The 19,528-nt window shown below is 44.1% G+C and overlaps 1 protein-coding gene across 1 annotated transcript in view; it reads right to left on the reverse strand.

Moving 5' to 3' along the window:
* Positions 1 to 5,611: 5,611 nt before the first annotated feature.
* The window catches only part of LOC136610588 (uncharacterized), a 29,838-nt gene continuing 15,921 nt past the window's right edge, over positions 5,612 to 19,528 (reverse strand). The window contains exons 3-10 of the mRNA XM_066589814.1: positions 19,182 to 19,247; positions 17,049 to 17,114; positions 15,123 to 15,176; positions 14,507 to 14,539; positions 13,791 to 13,865; positions 13,301 to 13,366; positions 9,520 to 9,681; positions 5,612 to 5,772 (exon numbers count right to left, since the gene is read on the reverse strand). Coding sequence (XP_066445911.1) covers positions 9,526 to 9,681; positions 13,301 to 13,366; positions 13,791 to 13,865; positions 14,507 to 14,539; positions 15,123 to 15,176; positions 17,049 to 17,114; positions 19,182 to 19,247 — 516 coding nt within the window. The 3' untranslated portion in view covers positions 5,612 to 5,772; positions 9,520 to 9,525. The remainder of the gene's footprint in view (positions 5,773 to 9,519; positions 9,682 to 13,300; positions 13,367 to 13,790; positions 13,866 to 14,506; positions 14,540 to 15,122; positions 15,177 to 17,048; positions 17,115 to 19,181; positions 19,248 to 19,528) is intronic.

Here is a 19,528-nt window from a genome sequence, read left to right on the forward strand (position 1 = left end):
AGCCTGGATTTCCCCAGACTTCTCTTCTCCACCAGCGGACAGCAGCGATACCTAAGCAATACGTAGGCTGCACCCGCGGATGGAAGCATCGTTCTGTATCCCCATCAAAAACGGGGACGTTTTCGCTTCATCAATCTCTGTATAATATTCCTCCTCCTGCTCCTCCTCCTGAAACCTCACGTAATCACGCCGAACGGGCAATTTTTCTTAGGCCCACAAGGCTCAGTCATATAATTTTTCTAAACAATTTTTATACGTTTCAATGCTCATTAACCCCTTCCCGCTCCAGGACGTACCGGTACGTCCCGGGAGCCTGGTACTTCCCGCAACAGGACGTACCGGTACGTCCTGGGGATAGCGCGGGATCACATATGATCCCGCGAAATCCCGCAGCGGGAGCCGGCTGTCAGTCACAGCCGGCGTCCCGCTCCAACAGCGGGGGGACATCGGAGATGCGCCCGCCGCTGTTAACCCCTTCCCTGCCGCGATCTAAGTAGATAGCGGCAGGGAAAGAGTTCACAGAGGGATCGCGATCCCCCGTGTCTCCGGCCGGCTCTCGCGATGTCATCGCGAGAGCCCGGCCTGTCACCATGGCAACAGGACGCCAGACACTGGCGTCCTGTATTGCCTGTGCCTATAATCGCTGTACAAGCGATAAGGCATGGGAGAGCAGTAGCTCTGCCATGCCTTATGAAGCAATCATAGGCATACTGCTGCAAGTCCCTCAGAGGGACCCAAATAGTATAAAAAAAGAAAAGAAAAGTGTAAAAAAAAGAAAAATGTAAACAAAAATGTAAAAAAAAACCTTTTTTATGCTTTTTCTAATATTAGCATAAAAAAAGGGAAAAAAAAACAAAACCCCCACATATTGGATATTGACGCGTCCGTAACGACGTGTACAAAAAGTTGAACATGCTTTTTATTTTGTACGACAAAAAGCGTAAAAAAAAAACGCTAAAAAACAGAGGCAAAATGCTAATTTTTAGCATTTTGCCTCACAAAAAATGCAATAAAAGTGATCAAAAAAGCAGTACATTTCCCAAAATGGTACCAATAAAAACTACAGCTCATCTCGCAAAAAAATAAGCCCTTAAAGAGCTCTGTACTTGGAAAAATAAAAAAGTTACAGGACTTTGAATGCAGCTATAGAGAAAAAAAAAAGATTTCCAAAAAAAAGGGGGTTTTATTGCAAAAAAGTGTAAAAACCTAAAAAAAAATATAACAATTTTGGTATCGTTGTAACCGTACCGACCCGCAGAAAAAATTGTGTGTGTCATTTATGCTGCATGATTAATGCTGTAAAAAAAAAAAAATAAAATCTATGGCAGAATTGATGTGTTTTCTCTCCCTGTTATCATTAAAAAAAACAAATTTACGATATTGTCTATGTAGTTGTACCCAAAAGTGGCACAGATAAAAACTACAGATCGCCACGCAAAAAACAAGCCCTTATACGGCCACGTCCACGGAAAAATAAAAAAAGTTATGGCTTTTGAAAAATGGAGATGGAAAAATACCAAAAAAAATCGCTTGGTCCTCAACGCCAAAATAGGCCGTGTCATTAAGGGGTTAAAGCGTTGAAACGTTCACCTCAACCAATTTTTATTTTAACTGGGCTGCCTCCTGGCCTAGTTACCAATTAAGCCACATTAACCAAAGCGATTAATGGGTTTCACCTGCCCTCTTGGTTGAGCATGGGCAATTTTTCAGAGGTACATTACTACTGTTGGTACACCAATTTTTGGGGGCCCTCGCCTACAGTGTAATCAAAATAATTTTTAGCCCACCTGCATTACAGCTGACGTTACATCAGCTGTGTTGGGCACTGCAATGGGATGTATTTATGTACCGCCGGTGGCTTCCTGGCACCCACCCATGCTGTGGGTCCACAGGGAGTTTTAAATGCATCTGTTTCCACTTCTAAAGAACCCCAGTCTGACTGGGGCATGCAGTGTGGGCCGAAGCCCACCTGCATTAAACATGACATTACATCAGCTGTGATGGGCAATGCAATGGGATATTTTTATGTACCGCCGGTGGGTTCCAGGGAGCCACCCATGCTGTGGGTCCACACGGAGTTGTAACTACATGTGTCCACTTCTAAAGAACCCCAGTCTGAATGGGGCATGCAGTGTGGGCCAAAGCCCACCTGCATTTCATCTGACGTTAGCTCTGCTGTCCAGGGCACTGCAATGGGATACATTTATGTACAGCAGGTGGGTTCCAGGGAGCCACCCATGCTGTGGGTACACACGGAATTCCCATTGCGGAGTTGGGGATTCCCAGTTGTACCTGCCTGTGACTATTTATAAAAAAGCGCGGTCTGACTGGGGCATGCATACACCTTGACAGAATGAATAGTGTGTGGCACATAGGTTACCCATTGCTATGCCCACGTGTGCAGCTCCAGATGGAAGTGGCACAGGATTGGATTTCTCATTGCTTCTGTACAGCATTGTGGGCTATCGCCCCGCCCCTTTTAAAGAGGGTCGCTGCCTAGCCGTGCCAACCCTCTGCAGTGTGTGCCTGCGGTTCCTCCTCATGGCAGACGCACTTATAAATAGACATGAGGGTGGCGTGGCATGAGGGCAGCTGAAGGCTGGGCAGGGACAGTTTGGTGTGCGCTGTGGACACTGGGTCGTGGGGGGGGGTTGGGCAGCATGTAACCCAGGAGAAGTGGCAGCGGAGTGTCATGCAGGCAGTTATTGTGCTTTGTTGGAGGTAGTGTGGTGCTTAGCTAAGGTATGCATTGCTAATGAGGGCTTTTCAGAAGTAAAAATTGTTGGGTGGGGGGGGGGGCCCACTCTTGCCGCTATTGTGGCTTAATAGTGGGACCTGGGAACTTGAGATCCGTTGCTGTGTCATTCCCATCACTTTCTTGAATTGCCCCGATTTTCACAAATGAAAACCTTAGCGAGCATCGGCGATATACAAAAATGCTCGGGTCGCCCATTGACTTCAATGGGGTTCGTTACTCGAAACGAACCCTCAAACATCGCGAAAAGTTCGTCTCGAGTAACGAGCACCCGAGCATTTTGGTGCTCGCTCATCTCTAATGATCACCAGTCTGCTGAAACACAATACGAAGTGTCCTTTATGCAAGTCCATCATTGTGTACACTGGGTCGTGGGGGGGGGGGGGGATTGGTCAGCATGTAACCCAGGAGAAGTGGCAGCGGAGTGTCATGCAGGCAGTGATTGTGCTTTGTTGGAGGTAGTGTGGTGCTTAGCTAAGGTATCCATTGCTAATGAGGGCTTTTCAGAAGTAAAAGTTGTTGGGGGGGGGGGGGCACTCTTGCCGCTATTGTGGCTTAATAGTGGGACCTATGAACTTGAGATGCAGCCCAACATGTTGCCCCTCGCCTGCCCTATCCGTTGCTGTGTCGTTCCCATCACTTTCTTGAATTGCCCAGATTTTCACAAATGAAAACCTTAGCGAGCATCGGCGAAATACAAAAATGCCTGGGTCGCCCATTGACTTCAATGGGGTTAGTTCTTCGAAACTAACCCTCGAGCATCGCGAAAAGTTTGTCTCGAGTAACGAGCATCCGAGCATTTTGGTGCTCGCTCATCTCTACTGGAGACCATTTATGTCAGGAGGCCTAATCACAAGGCTATAAAAGGGAAGTTCCTACATAAAGGTCATCAGTTTGTGGATTTGGTATCAGTGTAGAACTGCTGTGGGCCGACTCTGCTGCTCAACCATATAATTACTGTTTTATCTCCCTTTCCGGGAGGATAGATAGTTGGCAACACTTTTCCTGAACATTCTGCAAAGGAACCAAAACCTTGTAAAACAGAAACCACAAAGCTCTCCATCTCACACTGTTGCCTGTAGTTCAATCCAGCCGCTTTCAACATCAAAACCACAACAGAAAATTGTAAGAGTGAAATCTGCTGTGGATGCGCATCAAAAACCACATCAACATCAGCACCATTGGCACAGATTTTGACATGATTTCCAATGTCTTTTTTTTTTTTTATAAATTTGTTTTTATTGACTTGTCTATAATACCATAGTGTACAACAAAAGTTATTCCAACTATGTCATAACATACATTTGAATATATTTGTAAAATATAACCAGTGACTCCAATGTCGTTTTGATGCAGCATTTGGTTCATATTGTCCTCTGTGTACAATCTCCCCCCCCCCCCCTTCATCTTCTGCTACTTGAGAGCATACTCTTCACACACAGGATGGCTTAGCATGGCTCACCCCCCCCCCCCCACCACACAGGATGCCCTAGCATGGCTCACCCCCTCACCACACAGGATGCCCTAGCATGGCTCAACCCCCCACCCTCACCCAATACCATACAGGATGCCCTAGCATGGCTCACCCCACCAACACCACCACACAGGATGCCCTAGCATGGCTCACCCCCCCCCCCCCCCCAAGACACCACTCAGGATGCCCTAGCATGGCTCACCCCCTCACCACACAGGATGCCCTAGCAGAGCTCACCCCCTCACCACACAGGATGCCCTGCATGGCTCTGTACTGGTGCATCTTGTCTCCACCAAAACTTGAGGTTGAGACATGGGTTGGTCTGGCTTAGTGACAGAGAAGGTGCAGGTGACACCCACAGCAGTAGATTGGCTGCTTCCCTCGGAATCTCCTGTCATGTTATATAACCTATTACGGCTGAATATCACCCAGCCAGATTCAAGGGCAGGAGGGAAGCTGGCGGCGACTCAGACAGCAGGGCACCACAGCAAAACTGAATGGGCGCGTATGTTCCTGCTGTTAACAGTGGTTCTGCCTTCCGCAGCACCACTTCCACACATGCAGCCATGGTGAGTATGAGGCCGCCGAAACACCAATATAGGAGAACTGGACAGTGACAGTGGGGACGACAGCAAGCACAGATTCAAGGGTAGAAAGGAGGCCGGCACCTACACTGACAGTGGGGGACTGCCGCGGAGCTGATCAGGCGCATTTGTTCTTGCGTAAGCGGCGATGCAGGAGGACCAGAGCACAGCACTGGCCATACTCAGAGCGATGGAACCACAGGGGACAGTGCCGTAGTAAGTTACAGGAGACAAGAGGGCAAATGGTGGTAGTAGTGCAGGAAAAGTCCCATGAGCTGGCAGGGGGACACTTACAGGAGGCAGGAGGGTAACGCGGGTGGATAGCACTCCTGCATCAGTTAATCTACTGCTGAGGGTGTCACCTGTCACTAAGCCAGGCCAACTCCTAGTTCTGGTAGAGAAAAGATCCACCAGTACTGCATGGTTCACCTCTCACCACACAGGATGCCCTAAAATAGTTCACCCCTCACCACACAGGATGCCTCTTCATGGCTTTCACCCGCTCTCCCGCTAAATGCTGCCTGTGATTCCCCTCCACCCCTGCATGTTGGAGTCCTGGTTTTGAGTAGAAGTTTAATGATGTTTTCTGAATGCTTACAATAATTTGGGGTCAGATCTAAACCTTTAGGGAATGATAATAACTAATGAAGTAGAACATACATTACATCTGAAGATGGAAGCTGTCTAGAAGACTTATTGTTGGCATCAATGTATCAGTCTGAGATGATGTGATCAAGCATTTGACTATTTCTCCCCATTATCTTGGGGGTTCCAATAATGTAACAGACAATCTCAATGTAATGCTCAGAAAGTAATTTATTGTAAAAGAACCAATCACAGGTGCAATTACTTCTCTTCAGATAACAGTTTTCATTCTATTATCCAAATGTATAGATAGAGAGGTGATTAGAAAGAAATCAGATCTTGTGGCATGCCTGTGCCATAGTGATGTAAGGTACCTGCAAAACACAAGAAGCCATGGTTAGTGGGGGACAATGGAAGATACTACATATATGTACTGTGTGTGTAACTGTATCCCTTATTACATGGACAGACACTTTCTGAGTGTCCTTGGGGTCCAATCACATCCTTTCAGTAGGAAAATCTCAATATGCTATTTAGAGGAGTGAGCAACAGGAAATGGTCAACCTCCGATGGTTCCCAAGTCTAATCCCTTATGTAAGGCATTGAATATGGAATACAAATCTTATCCATATCAGAAAAAAGCCTGTGTCAGGGTACCACACAGTCTTTTCTTCTGGTGGTTTTTGAGTGAAAAAAAACCCAGAAAAACTATAATTTGTATATTGGATAGAGATGAGCGAGCACCAAAGTGCTCTGGTGGTCGTTACTCGAGTCGAACTTTCAGTGATGCTCGAGAGTTCGTTTCGAGTAACGAACCCCATTGAAGTCAATGGGCGACTCGAGCATTTTTGTATATTGCCGATGCTCGCTAAGGTTTTCATTTGTGAAAATCTGGGAAATTCAAGAAAGTGATGAGAATGACACAGAAACGGATAGGGCAGGCGAGGAGCTACATGTTGGGCTGCATCTCAAGTTCCCAGGTCCCACTATTAAGCCACAATAGTGGCAAGAGTGAGACCCCCCCCCCCCCCCCCCCCCCCACTGTCAGCATAAAGATCGTTCTCCTCTGCCACAGCTCTAACAGCTGTGGCAGAGAAGAATGATGTTAGCCCATTGAATTCAATGGAGCCGGCAATACAGCCGGCTCCATTGAAAGCAATGGGCTGCCGGCGATCGCGGGATGAATTGTCGGGAAGGGCTTAAATATATAAGCCCTTCCCTGCAATCCATCCAGAAATGTGTAAAAATAAAAAATATATATATATACTCACCTTGTCCCGGCAGACGGAGTTCAGCGAGGCAGGCTGCAGTTCTCCTGAACTGCTCTGAACAGCTCTGAGTAGTATTCAGCAGCCGGGGATTTAAAATCCCTGCCTGCTGAATGAGCTGCCTCTGATTGGTCACAGCCTGAAAATATTATCAATCAATGCAAATACTGTACAAATCAAAATCTGATGACAATACTGATTCAATATGATTTTATCCATATTTTAATCAATTTCCAGATAATAAAATGGGTGTATTTTTCACGTAATATGGACAGAAATATCACATGCTGTGTTTTTTAAAACACAGCTGTAAAAAAGCTCCCCATGTAAATAGATACACACTGTTACATCAGCTCTGTATTACAGTCTGCAAAACACAGATCATTTGCTGGTGGTTGGGAGTCTCACTGCTGAGATGCACACCAATCTCAGGAATGGGACCCCATATCCCAGCCTGCCTGTCGCTGTGGGGGTTACTTCTCCCCCCACAGTTACATTTAAATAAATGAAGTGCTAGCGTTCCATTCATTTCAATACAGAAATACCCAAGTGCGTGCCATTCGGCTATCTCAGCAGTCCCATTAAAAGTTAAGGGAGCACTATTACACTTGCATGACCAGCACTCCATTCAGTCACAGTCATTTATCAAGCGCTGGCTGTGATTGGCTAAGCGGTAGCCAATCACAGCCAGCACTTCCAGAAGGAGGGATTTTTTGAATCCCCGGCCAGAAGAGAAGATGATCAGGGACCCGTGGAGAAGATGTGGCCGGGCTGACAGCGCGGGAGAGGGGATGCATGTGTATTTTTTATTCTGCAGTAGATTGTAGCTTTGACAGTAGCATTGTTACGATATACTACCCATGATACGCCAGCCCGGGTGCCCTAGATCTCACCCACAACCCCTGTCCCTGCCTACTTGCCTACACTCCTGGCTAACCTCAGGTGGGCAACTAGGCGGCAGTCCCTACTCACTAGGGACTGAAAAGGGACGCTGGCATACCTGGATAGAAGGGTAGAATACCGACAGGAAAGGCAGATGTAAATAACCAACACGAACAATATTAAGCAGAACTGAGGCAGATGGAAAAACCTGGTGGATAATAGCAAAGTATAGCAGACAAGCTGACAGTCAGGAGACCAACAGAGGCAGACTAGCTAGCACACTGATGGAAACCAATAACTGGCAGTGATTTCCAGTCTCTTCCCGACCTTTAAACAAAAGCCTCCACCCAGGGGCGGAGAGGGGGAGACAGCCAACTCCCAACAGAACATAATAAAAGGAAGCTCGTGCACGGCAGCTGCATTCACAGGTGCACACGCACACAGCATCGGGCGCCACCAGCACCACACCAGCCAGGCACCCGCGCCCCTGGTAGCTGGACAACAAGCCGGGGGGATGCGCCCCAACCGCAGGACCCCACACACCGCCACCCCAGGAGGACCAGCAACCGCCGCATGGTAACAAGCATTTGTTACTGTCAAAGTTGCATTGCACCGCACAATAACCGCAATGCAACAGAAAGGAAGGCTCCATAGGGAAACATGGGCTACAAAACCTCACATGCACAAAGCCGGACCCATGAGGTTTTTGTGTCGTTTTGTAGCATGCTACAAAAGATCGCATGTGTGAAGGAACCCATAGGAAAGCGAGGGCTTCTCATACATGCAATTTGTAGCACTGTAGCAACGCTACAAAATTGTGCGACTTTGTCACCCGTGTGAAGGAGGCCTTAAAGGGGTTGTCCCGCGGCAGCAAGTGGGTCTATACACTTCTGTATGGCCATATTAATGCACTTTGTAATGTACATTGTGCATTAATTATGAGCCATACAGAAGTTATAAAAAGTTTTTTACTTACCTGCTCCGTTGCTAGCGTCTTCGTTTCCATGGAGCCGACTAATTTTCGCCGTCTAATGGCCAAATTAGCCGCGCTTGCGCAGTCCCGGTCTTCTTTTTTCAATGGGGCTGCTCGTGCTGGATGCCGTCTCTGTGTAGCTCCGCCCCGTCACGTGCCGATTCCAGCCAATCAGGAGGCTGGAATCGGCAATGGACCGCACAGAAGCCCTGCGGTCCACCGAGTGAGAAGATCCCCGCGGCCATCTTCATCAGGTAAGTAAGAAGTCACCGGAGCGCGGGGATTCAGGTAAGCGCTCTCCGGTGTTCTTTTTTTTAGCCCTGCATCGGGGTTGTCTCGCGGCGAACGAGGGGGGGGGGGGGGTTGAAGAAAAAAAAAAACGTTTCGGAGCGGGACAACCCCTTTAAGGTGTTAAGATAATGTTCTGCACCACAGTTTATTTGCCATTTCAATAGCTTTTCAATGATCTTAGTTTCTTTTCATTGGCTTAAAATAAGATAACTGGTCACAGAAAGGCATTCTATTCAAGTTACACTTTGCTAAATCTGTAAGAATTGATGTACCGTATTTTCCGGCGTATAAGACGACATTTTAACTTAAGGAAATCTTCTCAAAAGTCGCAGGAGGTGAGTAATGATTTTTTTTTCTATATTTCAACTGGAAAAGTTGGGGGTCGTCGTATATGCCGGAAATACGGTATGTTAAAATGAAGTATGTGATTGCTGGGAACAGTAGAACGCTTCTGCAGCACAAACTGCATACTTTATGAAGTGTGCTATTCAATGGGAAGCCACGCTGGCATCTGCTTTATTTTCTCTAATAAAGAGAACGTCGCAATGAAGAAAATCAGTACAGCAGCAAATAATTAGCATTTATTGTGGTGCCCGGGATAGTAAATTAGTTATATGTACTTATAATTGGTTAATTTGTCTGTTTAGGATGAATTGAATTACTAATGGGAATATCGGAAACAGATAAAAAGGACTGCATTTTATTACCTTACTTTAGCATGGACAGGTATATAAGTTGCCTCCAAGTAAAGCACCGACTAAACCAACAATACTACCAAGTAAAATCCCAATAACTGCAGTCGCGGTGCTTAGAATAGTGTCAATGCTGAAAAGGATCCAAGTGCACTTGGAAATCAAATCTTCGTTACCCTGGAAGGGAAACATTTGTCAACATGTGGATTTTGCCATGAAACAAACAATACAAATATACCTTCTAGTTTCTAGGATTAAAAATTTATTTTCTATATTTTACTCATTTTTTATAACGCACACATGTTCTGCGACGAGGTACAGGGAACACTTACATCGTTCCCTGTCCTCATTGGGCATCACTATCCGATTTCACCTATTAAAGATGATATAATGAGGTTTGCCATTTTCACTGAGGCAGTTATTGTCTATATAATCAACTAGCTGATATACCCGGCTTCGCCCGAGTTAATTTGGTACTGGTGTTTATCTGGTGTTCACACGGAAAATCTTATAAACTTGTGGTTACTTTAGAGATACTGAGGAAAAACATATGTTCACCATTTTGCATAGTTCGCTGTGTTACCCAGGAAACACCATGGGAGGTAACCATGCGACGCTTCCTTCATATAAAATGACATCAGGAAGTGAGAATTAGATTACGTACATAAAATTTGGACACTAATTCTTTTGCGCTTAGAATTGAATAATCGAGTTGGGACCTATTAACTTTTCCTATTTATGACACAATCAATGCTTGTGCCAAATTTCATGTTTCTATGACATTGGGAAGTGAGAGATTTGGATTATGTACGTAAAATTTGGACGCTAATTCTTTTGCGCATAGAATTGAATAATGGAGTTGGGACCCATTCGCTTTTCCTATTTATGACATAATCAATGCTCGTGCCAAATTTCCTGTTTCTGACACCGGAAAGTGAGAAAATTACGTTCCGTATGTAAAATTTGGACGCTAATTCTTTTGCGCATAGAATTGAATAATCGAGTTGGGACCCATTAGCTTTTCCTATTTATGACATATTCAATGCTCGTGCCAAATTTCCCGTTTCTATGACACCGGAAAGTGAGAAAATTACGTTCCGTACGTAAAATTTGGACGCTAATTCTTTTGCGCATAGAATTGAATAATGGAGTTGGGACCCATTAGCTTTTACTATTTATGACATAATTAATGCTTGTGCCAAATTTCCTGTTTCTATGACACTGGAAAGTAAAGAAATTACATAACGCACGTAAAATTTTGACGCCAATTCTTTTGCGCTAGAATTGAATAATGGAGTTGGGACCTATTAACTTTTCCTATTTATGATATAATCAATGCTCGTGCCAAATTTCATGTTTCTATGACACCAGAAAGTGAGAAAATTAGATTCCGTACGTAAAATTTGGACGCTAATTCTTTTGCGCATAGAATTGAATAATAGAGTTGGGACCCATTAGCTTTTCCTACTTATGACATAACCAATGCTTGTGCCAAATTTCCCGTTTCTATGACACCGGAAAGTGAGAAAATTCTATTCCGCACATAAAATTTGGACGCTAATTCTTTTGCGCTAGAATTGAATAATCGAGTTGGGACCCATTAGCTTTTCCTATTTATGACATAATCAATGCTCGTGCCAAATTTCCCGTTTCTATGACACCGGAAAGTGAGAGATTTAGATTATGTACGTAAAATTTTGACGCCAATTCTTTTGCACTAGAATTGAATAATCGAGTTGGGACCCAATTTGTTTTCCTATTTTGGAGATAATCTATACTTGCGCCAAATTTCATGTTTCTACGACATCGGGAAGTTGGAGAACTTTTGGCGAGTCAGTCAGTGAGTCAGTGAGTCAGTGAGTCAGTGAGTCAGTGAGGGCTTTCAGCTTTATATATATAGATTATCTAAGCCCTTCACAGTTATAGAAACTGAAAATAATTTTTATTGAGCAACTCGTTAAAAATTAGAGGGCTACCATTGACAGACTAACGCAAAACTACAAAGACACACAAAACTCTGATTCCACTGGGCTGTGATTGAGGAGAACCACAGTTTAGGAGGAGAGGTGACGGTCTCTGGCTTGCTGAACCACAACTGATTTGGACAGAGTGGAAATTAGTGGGTTAAATTAAACCACACCAGTCTAAAGCCTGCACAGGAGTAAATATTCCTGTTTTGAGTGAACATTTGTATTTCAATCAAGAGGGGTGTCCTCTCTATGTTTGTATATTATATATGTGCCCCATCTAAACCAGTTTCACTTCAAGGAGATGTCCCGAGGCAGCAAGTGGGGTTATACACTTCTGTATGGCCATAATAATGCACTTTGTAATATACATTGTGCATTAATTATGAGCCATACAGAAGTTATAAAAAGTTTTTTACTTACCTGCTCCGTTGCTAGCGTCCTGGTCTCCATGGTGCCGACTAATTTTTGGCCTCCGATGGCCAAATTAGCCGCGCTTGCGCAGTCCGGGTCTTCTGCTGTTCTCTATGGGGCTCCGTGTAGCTCCGTGTAGCTCCGCCCCGTCACGTGCCGATTCCAGCCAATCAGGAGGCTGGAATCGGCAGTGGACCGCACAGAAGAGCTGCGGTCCACGGAGGAAGAGGCCATCTTCAGCGGTGAGTAGAGAAGTCACCGGAGCGCCGGGATTCAGGTAAGCGCTGTGCGGGTGGTTTTTTTAACCCCTGCATCGGGGTTGTCTCGCGCCGAACGGGGGGGGGGTTTAAAAAAAAAAAAACCCGTTTCGGCGCGGGACATCTCCTTTCAGCCTGATGAAGGGTTGATAGAAGACCCAAAAGCTCGCTGTAACATCATATATTTTTGTTAGCCATTAAATATCATATCTACAAGATTACTTGGTTTCTCTCACTGAGAACAATCACACTGTGTTCAAACCCCTTTAATTTCCCCATCTCCAGCACACTAATTGCTTCCATAAAATGTATAATCTTTGTATGGCAAATTGTGTTGCTGCAGTCATTGATAATATACTATACAATTGAAATGGAATAGTTTAGCAATGGGTGATTCAAGGTCATTGTCAAAGGAAGTAATGACCCTTAGGGCTCTTTCCCACGAGCGTATATCAGCCGCCGTTTTCACGGCCGGCCGATATACGCTACAATCTGACACATTGGATTCCAATGCATCAGATCACATGGCCATATTCCCACAGTGTAAAAGCGCATGTCCGGGCCAATGTAGCACTGAGCTCTTTTACGCTGGACCGGAAAGACAGTCCTGGAACTATCTTTCTGTCCGGAATATGTCAGCCACTGCATGGGCTCTTACGGAAGCCAATGACAGCAGCTGTAGAAGGGAAGTGTGTGTGTGTGTTTGGGGAGGGGGGGGGGTAGTAGCGTGACTGCTAAACTCCTTCCCCCTCTTCTCCCCTCTCCTCCAGCTGTTTGCAATGGGAAGGAGTGGGACAGGGGTTGGTCTAAGCTCTGCCCCACCCCCTCCCATTGCTCGCTGCGGACAAGGGGCCAGAACGGGGGGGGGGGGGAGCTTAACTCTGTCCCCATCCCGCCCCCTCCCATTGCAAACAGCTGGAGGGGAGGAGAGGGGAGGTGAGCCGGCGAGGGGGTGGGAAGGGGGAGACAGCTAAGTTGTGGCCTCAGAGTATATGCGCTAGGGCTGTGCTGTTTGAATGGGCGCACAAATGTTAGATTTGTGTGCCCATTCACATTTGTATGGCGCCGGCGGGCATGTGTAAAAACGTCTACGGCCATGTGAAAGAGCCCTTGATGACTAAATAGCATGCACATCTACATCTAAAATTAAGCACTTACCCAAATGGTTAGACATTTTTTCAGATGAACGTGAAGGACAACATTGAATTTAGCTAGAATGCATTGCTGCAGATTATGAAAAAAAAAGATAAAACCATATTTTCAGTATCTGTATATAATTTCCTGTGTAATGCAGTAATTTACAAAATTGCAACTCCTGAAAGGTAATTCTGTCGTTCTTTAATTGTGGGGCAGTGAGACCTCATACTGGCTTTCAGTTTTTGCCCTGTTTCCCCACCATACAGACCCCTAACCGGACATTTACTGTACATTTTACACAATGTTATTGTCGGTAATCACAGTAATTAGCAGACAAATCAGATTCTATCCGTAGGATGCCGTGAATACTCGTTATATATCTCAGATATTGCAGGCTCTGAGTGCACCACGTGTAACAGAGAATGTGTCCCTTAAATCTTAGTTTGTCTGCGTTTCAGTGTTATTTTCTTGTCCCCAGTCTCAGGAGGAGCAGAATAAAAATGTAGCTTACCGTCAATTTACCAATACTATCCAGAAGGAACTGTAATCCAGTAACTAGTAGTAAAAGGCCAATGAAATCCCCTTTCTGAAATATAAAATCTAAATTTTTTAATCTAATACCTTTTGTAATCGGTTGTCATTAGTAACAATTACATGTAAAGATGTATTAACCCATTAAACAATCCTCTAGCTCCGTTAGTGAGTGCACGGTAGACCTGTCTTTATACACAGCAGCCAATGTGAACCAGCAGAGGTTCCAAGGATTTGTCAGGAGACGTTACTCCGACTTCCCGTAGACCCCGTAGATAAGTTGTAGTCAGGGGTCACAGCTCTGCCCTATCGGAGCCAAGCAAACAAATCGGCTAAACCCTGAATAGGCAGCAGTAAGCAGAAGCCATACTCTCATTCATACCTGTACATTTAAAATGCCTTCTTCCATCAGAACGTTCCAATCATCATATACAGCGATACCTTTTTGTAAAATCCCTTAAACTGCGATGTACTGGCATGTTTCATTTATGCTTGACAACTAATGTTGCTGCATTCTGTTGGGATGTCTGCTAAAACGGGAGCTACGAGAAAGCCGAACAACAGTAATAGTAATGCCTCTGCTCATTAAATATGTTTGACCTCCTGTCTATGATGTAACTGAATTTGGATATGATGATGTGCATCTGTCCATTATTTGATATGAAAATCTCCTTTAAATTGTAGATTGGTACTTACCAGGAGCAAGTTTATCTGTGCAAGTGTTAATCCCTAACAAGGATAAAGGTAAACACAATGTTGAATTCTTAGATTTGACAGACAATGTTTTCTTACATGTGTTTACTATAAGCACTAAAATAACAAGTTCAGACGTTTACGTTTTACTGCACTTTTCAAGAGATTTTGCATAAATGTTTATTTTAAAAAAATGTATTTCATTTTAAGCGGGTGACCGGCACGATTATGTTAAAAAAGGAACAAATCATGTTCTGCCTGTTTTTGTGCACATTTTCTGTCATTTTGACACGTACTCCATGAATCTGGCTTTCCATGCAAGCAGATTAAAGGGGTTTCCCATGACTAGAACTAAGGTTCTGCTATTTCTCCAGTCTTTTTATTGGCTGTTTGAGGTATTGAAGCTCAGCCATACTGAAGTGAATGCAGCTGACTTGTAGTACCATACACAGCCAATGGAAAGTTATGGCGCTGTTTCTGGGATACACAGTAGATCCTTTATTCCAGTCCTGAACAGTCCCCTTATAGCTGTTGAAGTCAATGAAATAACATCATTTAACTTTATCAAATACAGTTTATCAATGAGCCAATAACATAAAATGGGAAGGAAGGTTCTTACCGCTGCTTGTAAAAGTATTGGAACTGAAGTTTTAAAAATTTTAGCTAATATATTCTGAAAAGAAAAAAAAAGTATTAAGAGTGAACCATTTCAATATTCTGAAAACTACTTATTAAGGATGAAATATTAACCAGTGTTGTCCTGAAATCTTGGATATACCTCTAGCCAGATATTTTACGCATTACGTGGTCATCATTTATAGAATTCGTCCTACAGAAGCGTGATTGTTTTATTCCGATTTTTTTTAATTGAAAATTTTGTTCTCATCAATGGTCTCAGGTAACACCTTTAACCATTTTTTTTGCTGTCCCAAACATATTTCTAGTTTTCCCATATAGCACATTTGCTTATTTGCCACTGAGAGTAGAGATTCAAAATGTTTGTATTGAGACCTTCTAATCTGCAGTTTCCAGTGAGCAATCAACTTGCTGAAGGAGTTTAAATATTTTATTATATAGTATATAATGTATCAATGTTAATCTTACTTTATCACATATAGAGCTCAGTCACACGGGCGCATCCGGGCGCCAATGGGCCCGTCTTCCTGCATGGTCATGTGTTCTTTCTGCCGGTGGTGGAAAGAGTCGTCCGCACCTGCAGTGCGTCCGTTTTCTTCATGCAGGAAGACGGGCGCATCGCGCGCGGATGTGCCCGTGTGACTGAACCCATAGTCAAAATATAAGTCTCATTTATTTATCCATAGCTTTCATAAAACCTTTAATATGAATATATTTTGAAGTCAGGATGTAGACATGTGGTCTCCTTGTGAAACCAGTTTTCTGTTCTAAGATTAAAGGCCCATTCACATAAAGCGATGATCGCACAAAGATCGCTCAAACGACAGTTTGAGTGACAGCTTTGAGCGATAATTTTGCATAAACTATTAAGCAGCTACTTAATAGCTTATTAGCGTGCAAATGAAGCCTTTAGCAGAATACAGTTAATATCCGAAGGGCTCTTATCTGCATTCAGCTCCTTTGCTCTCCGACAGGTAACAATGCTATTAACACTACCCACGAAGAACCCAGCGTGTGGTCCTGATAAGACCGCACGACCATTTTTAGGTTGACCTGAATTGAAAGATCAGCTAGCAGCGCACGAAAAATGCACCATGGCCGCGTGTTTAGACGCAACGATTATCACTCAAACAATTGCCTTTAGCGATTTTTGAGCGATCATTGCTCTGTGTAAATGGGCCTTAATTCTGCCTCAATCACACGGTCATATTTTTGATCAATATTATTCACATATTTTTTACACATATTATGCCCCATTAAGTTGCATTGGGATATGCAGGCATATTATTTTCATGTGCGTATTTCACACTAGTTAAAAAATAAAAATCGCAGTATGTCCTATTTTCAGCTGTATTACATGTTCGTTAAAAACCAGCTGAAAGATAGATCTTGCCCATCTTTTATCACACATAGAAAGATAGAGCATAGCCTATTTTTTCTCAGGAATGTAGCACAAGACAGACAGATCTAAGAACAAAACCATTGCAGTCAAAATGGGACGAATTCATGGTTGTCTGTTTAAGCATTAAAGGGTGCATGTAAAACTGAACAACAAACAATAAATTCATTCAGCTTTCCATTTTGTATGCATAAGAATTGAACAGATCGGCTCATGTAAACTGCCTGTTTACTGTGAATGGCGGCAGGAAGGCCAGAATGATCCTCAGCTTGATCTACCTTCATTCACTAGCAATGATCATTCCTGTGTAAAAGCACAGGAGCAATTATCGCTTGCACCACTTGATGGGCATCTGTGCTTGACAGGTCATCCCGTATAAAAGCCCCCTTAGTCTAGTATCTTTGCTTCAAGTCATTGATGTTTTACCACCTTTATAATTGTATATTGTATTTTATTATGTCATATTAATGTAAAAAATTTTAATACTGCTTTCACATTTAAGATAGTTACCATATGATTACAAATGCATTCACATGTATATTGATTCCACCTAGGTCTTTCACCTGCATCGCATTTCTGTAAAGTAAAGTAAACTTTAGTTGACTTGCTTTTGACCAGGTATATTGTGAGTGACATGGTGACAATCTATTGCTGATTAGACGAACATCTTCACTATACTCATATTACCAATCCCTCCACCTCTAACAGTGATGTGTTATGATCTGTGTTGTATCTGATACCTTGTAACCCAGCAGTATCCAGTCTCTAGTAACATTCTGTTGCAGTTCCCTGCTCCCCCAGTGATATTTGTCTGGACCCAGAATATCATTATACGCTAACTAATCTCCAGTGAGTAAGCTGCGCAGTGTCCATCCCAGGGGAACGGTACCCATGGTTATCAGGGTACGATATGGCCCCGCCCCCAGTGCATGCTGGTCCTATGGTTCACATCTGGTTACATATTACACTCCAGTTATAACATTTTATTCTAATGCAAGCATTGTAACGTGAAACCATAAATTTATGGAAAACTAGTGTCATGTCCATGCAGCACATGAACGCGATGATAACCACGACTGTAGTAAATCGACTATTGCACTGATAAACAGTGCGCACCACAACCGAAGTACGTAACCCAGAATTGAGGCCCGTGCAACACCAGAGTACAACACTGCACGGTGACAGGGAACATATATATGGTAGCAAATAGCCTCACACCATGCTATGCGGGACAGTAGCACCACTCCAGAAAAAGGAAAGGCAGCCTGGCTCTAACCTAGCAGAGTGGGTGATGGGTCCCTGCCTAAAGCGGGGACATCATCTCAATAAAAGGGCAGCACAGCTGTCTTCTTTCTGGGCCCTGATTGTCCCTAAAGGAACCCCAGGAGAGATGCACTGACATGCAAATCAAAACAGAAATGAAAAGCAACAAGACAAACTGAAAAGGAACCAGCTGCTACTTATCTGCAAGTTGCAAAAACACCCAGCACAGCAGCGCACCAAACATCAGGTTCTCCACTGTGGAACGGAATAAGCAGCAGTGGTCACCAGGAAGGGTAAGAATATATAGCCCCTCTGCACCTGAACACTGGCAGAATGAATAGCAAACCACACTTCCAGCTTACTCCCAGGCATGGCTAATCCAGCATGCTTCTATGCAGCAAAGGCAGACAGCACCAACAGAACTCCGCACACGGTGCATTAACCCTTAACCTGCATAACTTGTCAATAGGTCTTTGGCCTGTGTTGAGTCCACCATGCCACCACGTTGTCACGACCGAGAGGCCACGACAACTAGTAATTGGCTCTAAAGCCTTTAAAGATCAATCTAAAATAAGACAAAATAAAGATGCAAGGGGTTGTCTAAGGTCATTACATGTCAATACATAATAAATTATCTTATACTTACTTTCCCTGGGCCTTTGCATGTCTTGCACTGAATGAGACATCACAGACTGCTGCAGCCAATCACAGACCTCAACGCTTGAACATTAAGGTCTGGGATTGGCTGCAGTAGCCTCTGATGTCCCGTATAAAGACTGCAGCCTGTAAGCCCAATGTTATAGGAGAGACCTGGCCTGTGTTGCTGGAGCTGCGGGGACCCAGGAGGGGTAAATATAGGACCATGTATTATGTTTTGACATAGGAAGAACTAATTTAAAAAAACCCTCAGACAACCCTTCTTAAGAAGAAATAGGATAACTAATACAGATAAAGCGAGTCATTACATATAAACTCCAGTAAGAGCTTCTGGAAGACGGGGAATTACTTTCAATTTGGAGGACAAGAGTTTCTTCAGGGACCTGTACAATATACACAGCGTACCAGAGAAACAATACGGACTGATGTGTAAATGAGGAGGTAATACTGACGCAGTGAAACACATGTAGCACAGGGAGATCACTAGAAAGTCTATCAGCACATGGACTGCGGTAATATAGCAGGAAGCCCACGTCATACCCAGCCGGTACCCCTGGGATGTACATGTACTGCGGTAATATAGCAGGAAGCCCGCTTCATACCCAGCCCGTACCCCTGTGATGTATATGCACTGCTGTAATATAGCAGGAAGCCCATGTCATACCCAGTCGGTACCTCTGAGGGAAAAGGGGTTAATATTAGGTTTTACAGGTTAAAATTTACCTCTGCATTTCCATAGGCATTCATCACCGCAGTAAAACTGTGCACTACAGTTTGACACTCCATGCTCTGAAATAAAAAATTCACAAGTAACAATCAGTAAATATCACTAAGGCCTCTTTCAGCGAGCGCGCTTATGTGCATACCATTCAGCGCACATAACCACGCGTCTATTAAAACCATTGGGTTCCTATGGTGCGTTCACATGTCCATGTTTTATAGGCGTGCAAATGCGCGCACCTTCAAACGATAGGACATGTGTGCACCATATGTCCATGCCGCGTGTAAATATTGCCCACGGGGAGTCCCCTCATCACTGAACACTGTGATAGCACTGTCACAGTGTTCAG

Source organism: Eleutherodactylus coqui, chromosome 2 (genome assembly GCF_035609145.1).
Source record: "Eleutherodactylus coqui strain aEleCoq1 chromosome 2, aEleCoq1.hap1, whole genome shotgun sequence".
Taxonomy (NCBI): domain Eukaryota; kingdom Metazoa; phylum Chordata; class Amphibia; order Anura; family Eleutherodactylidae; genus Eleutherodactylus; species Eleutherodactylus coqui.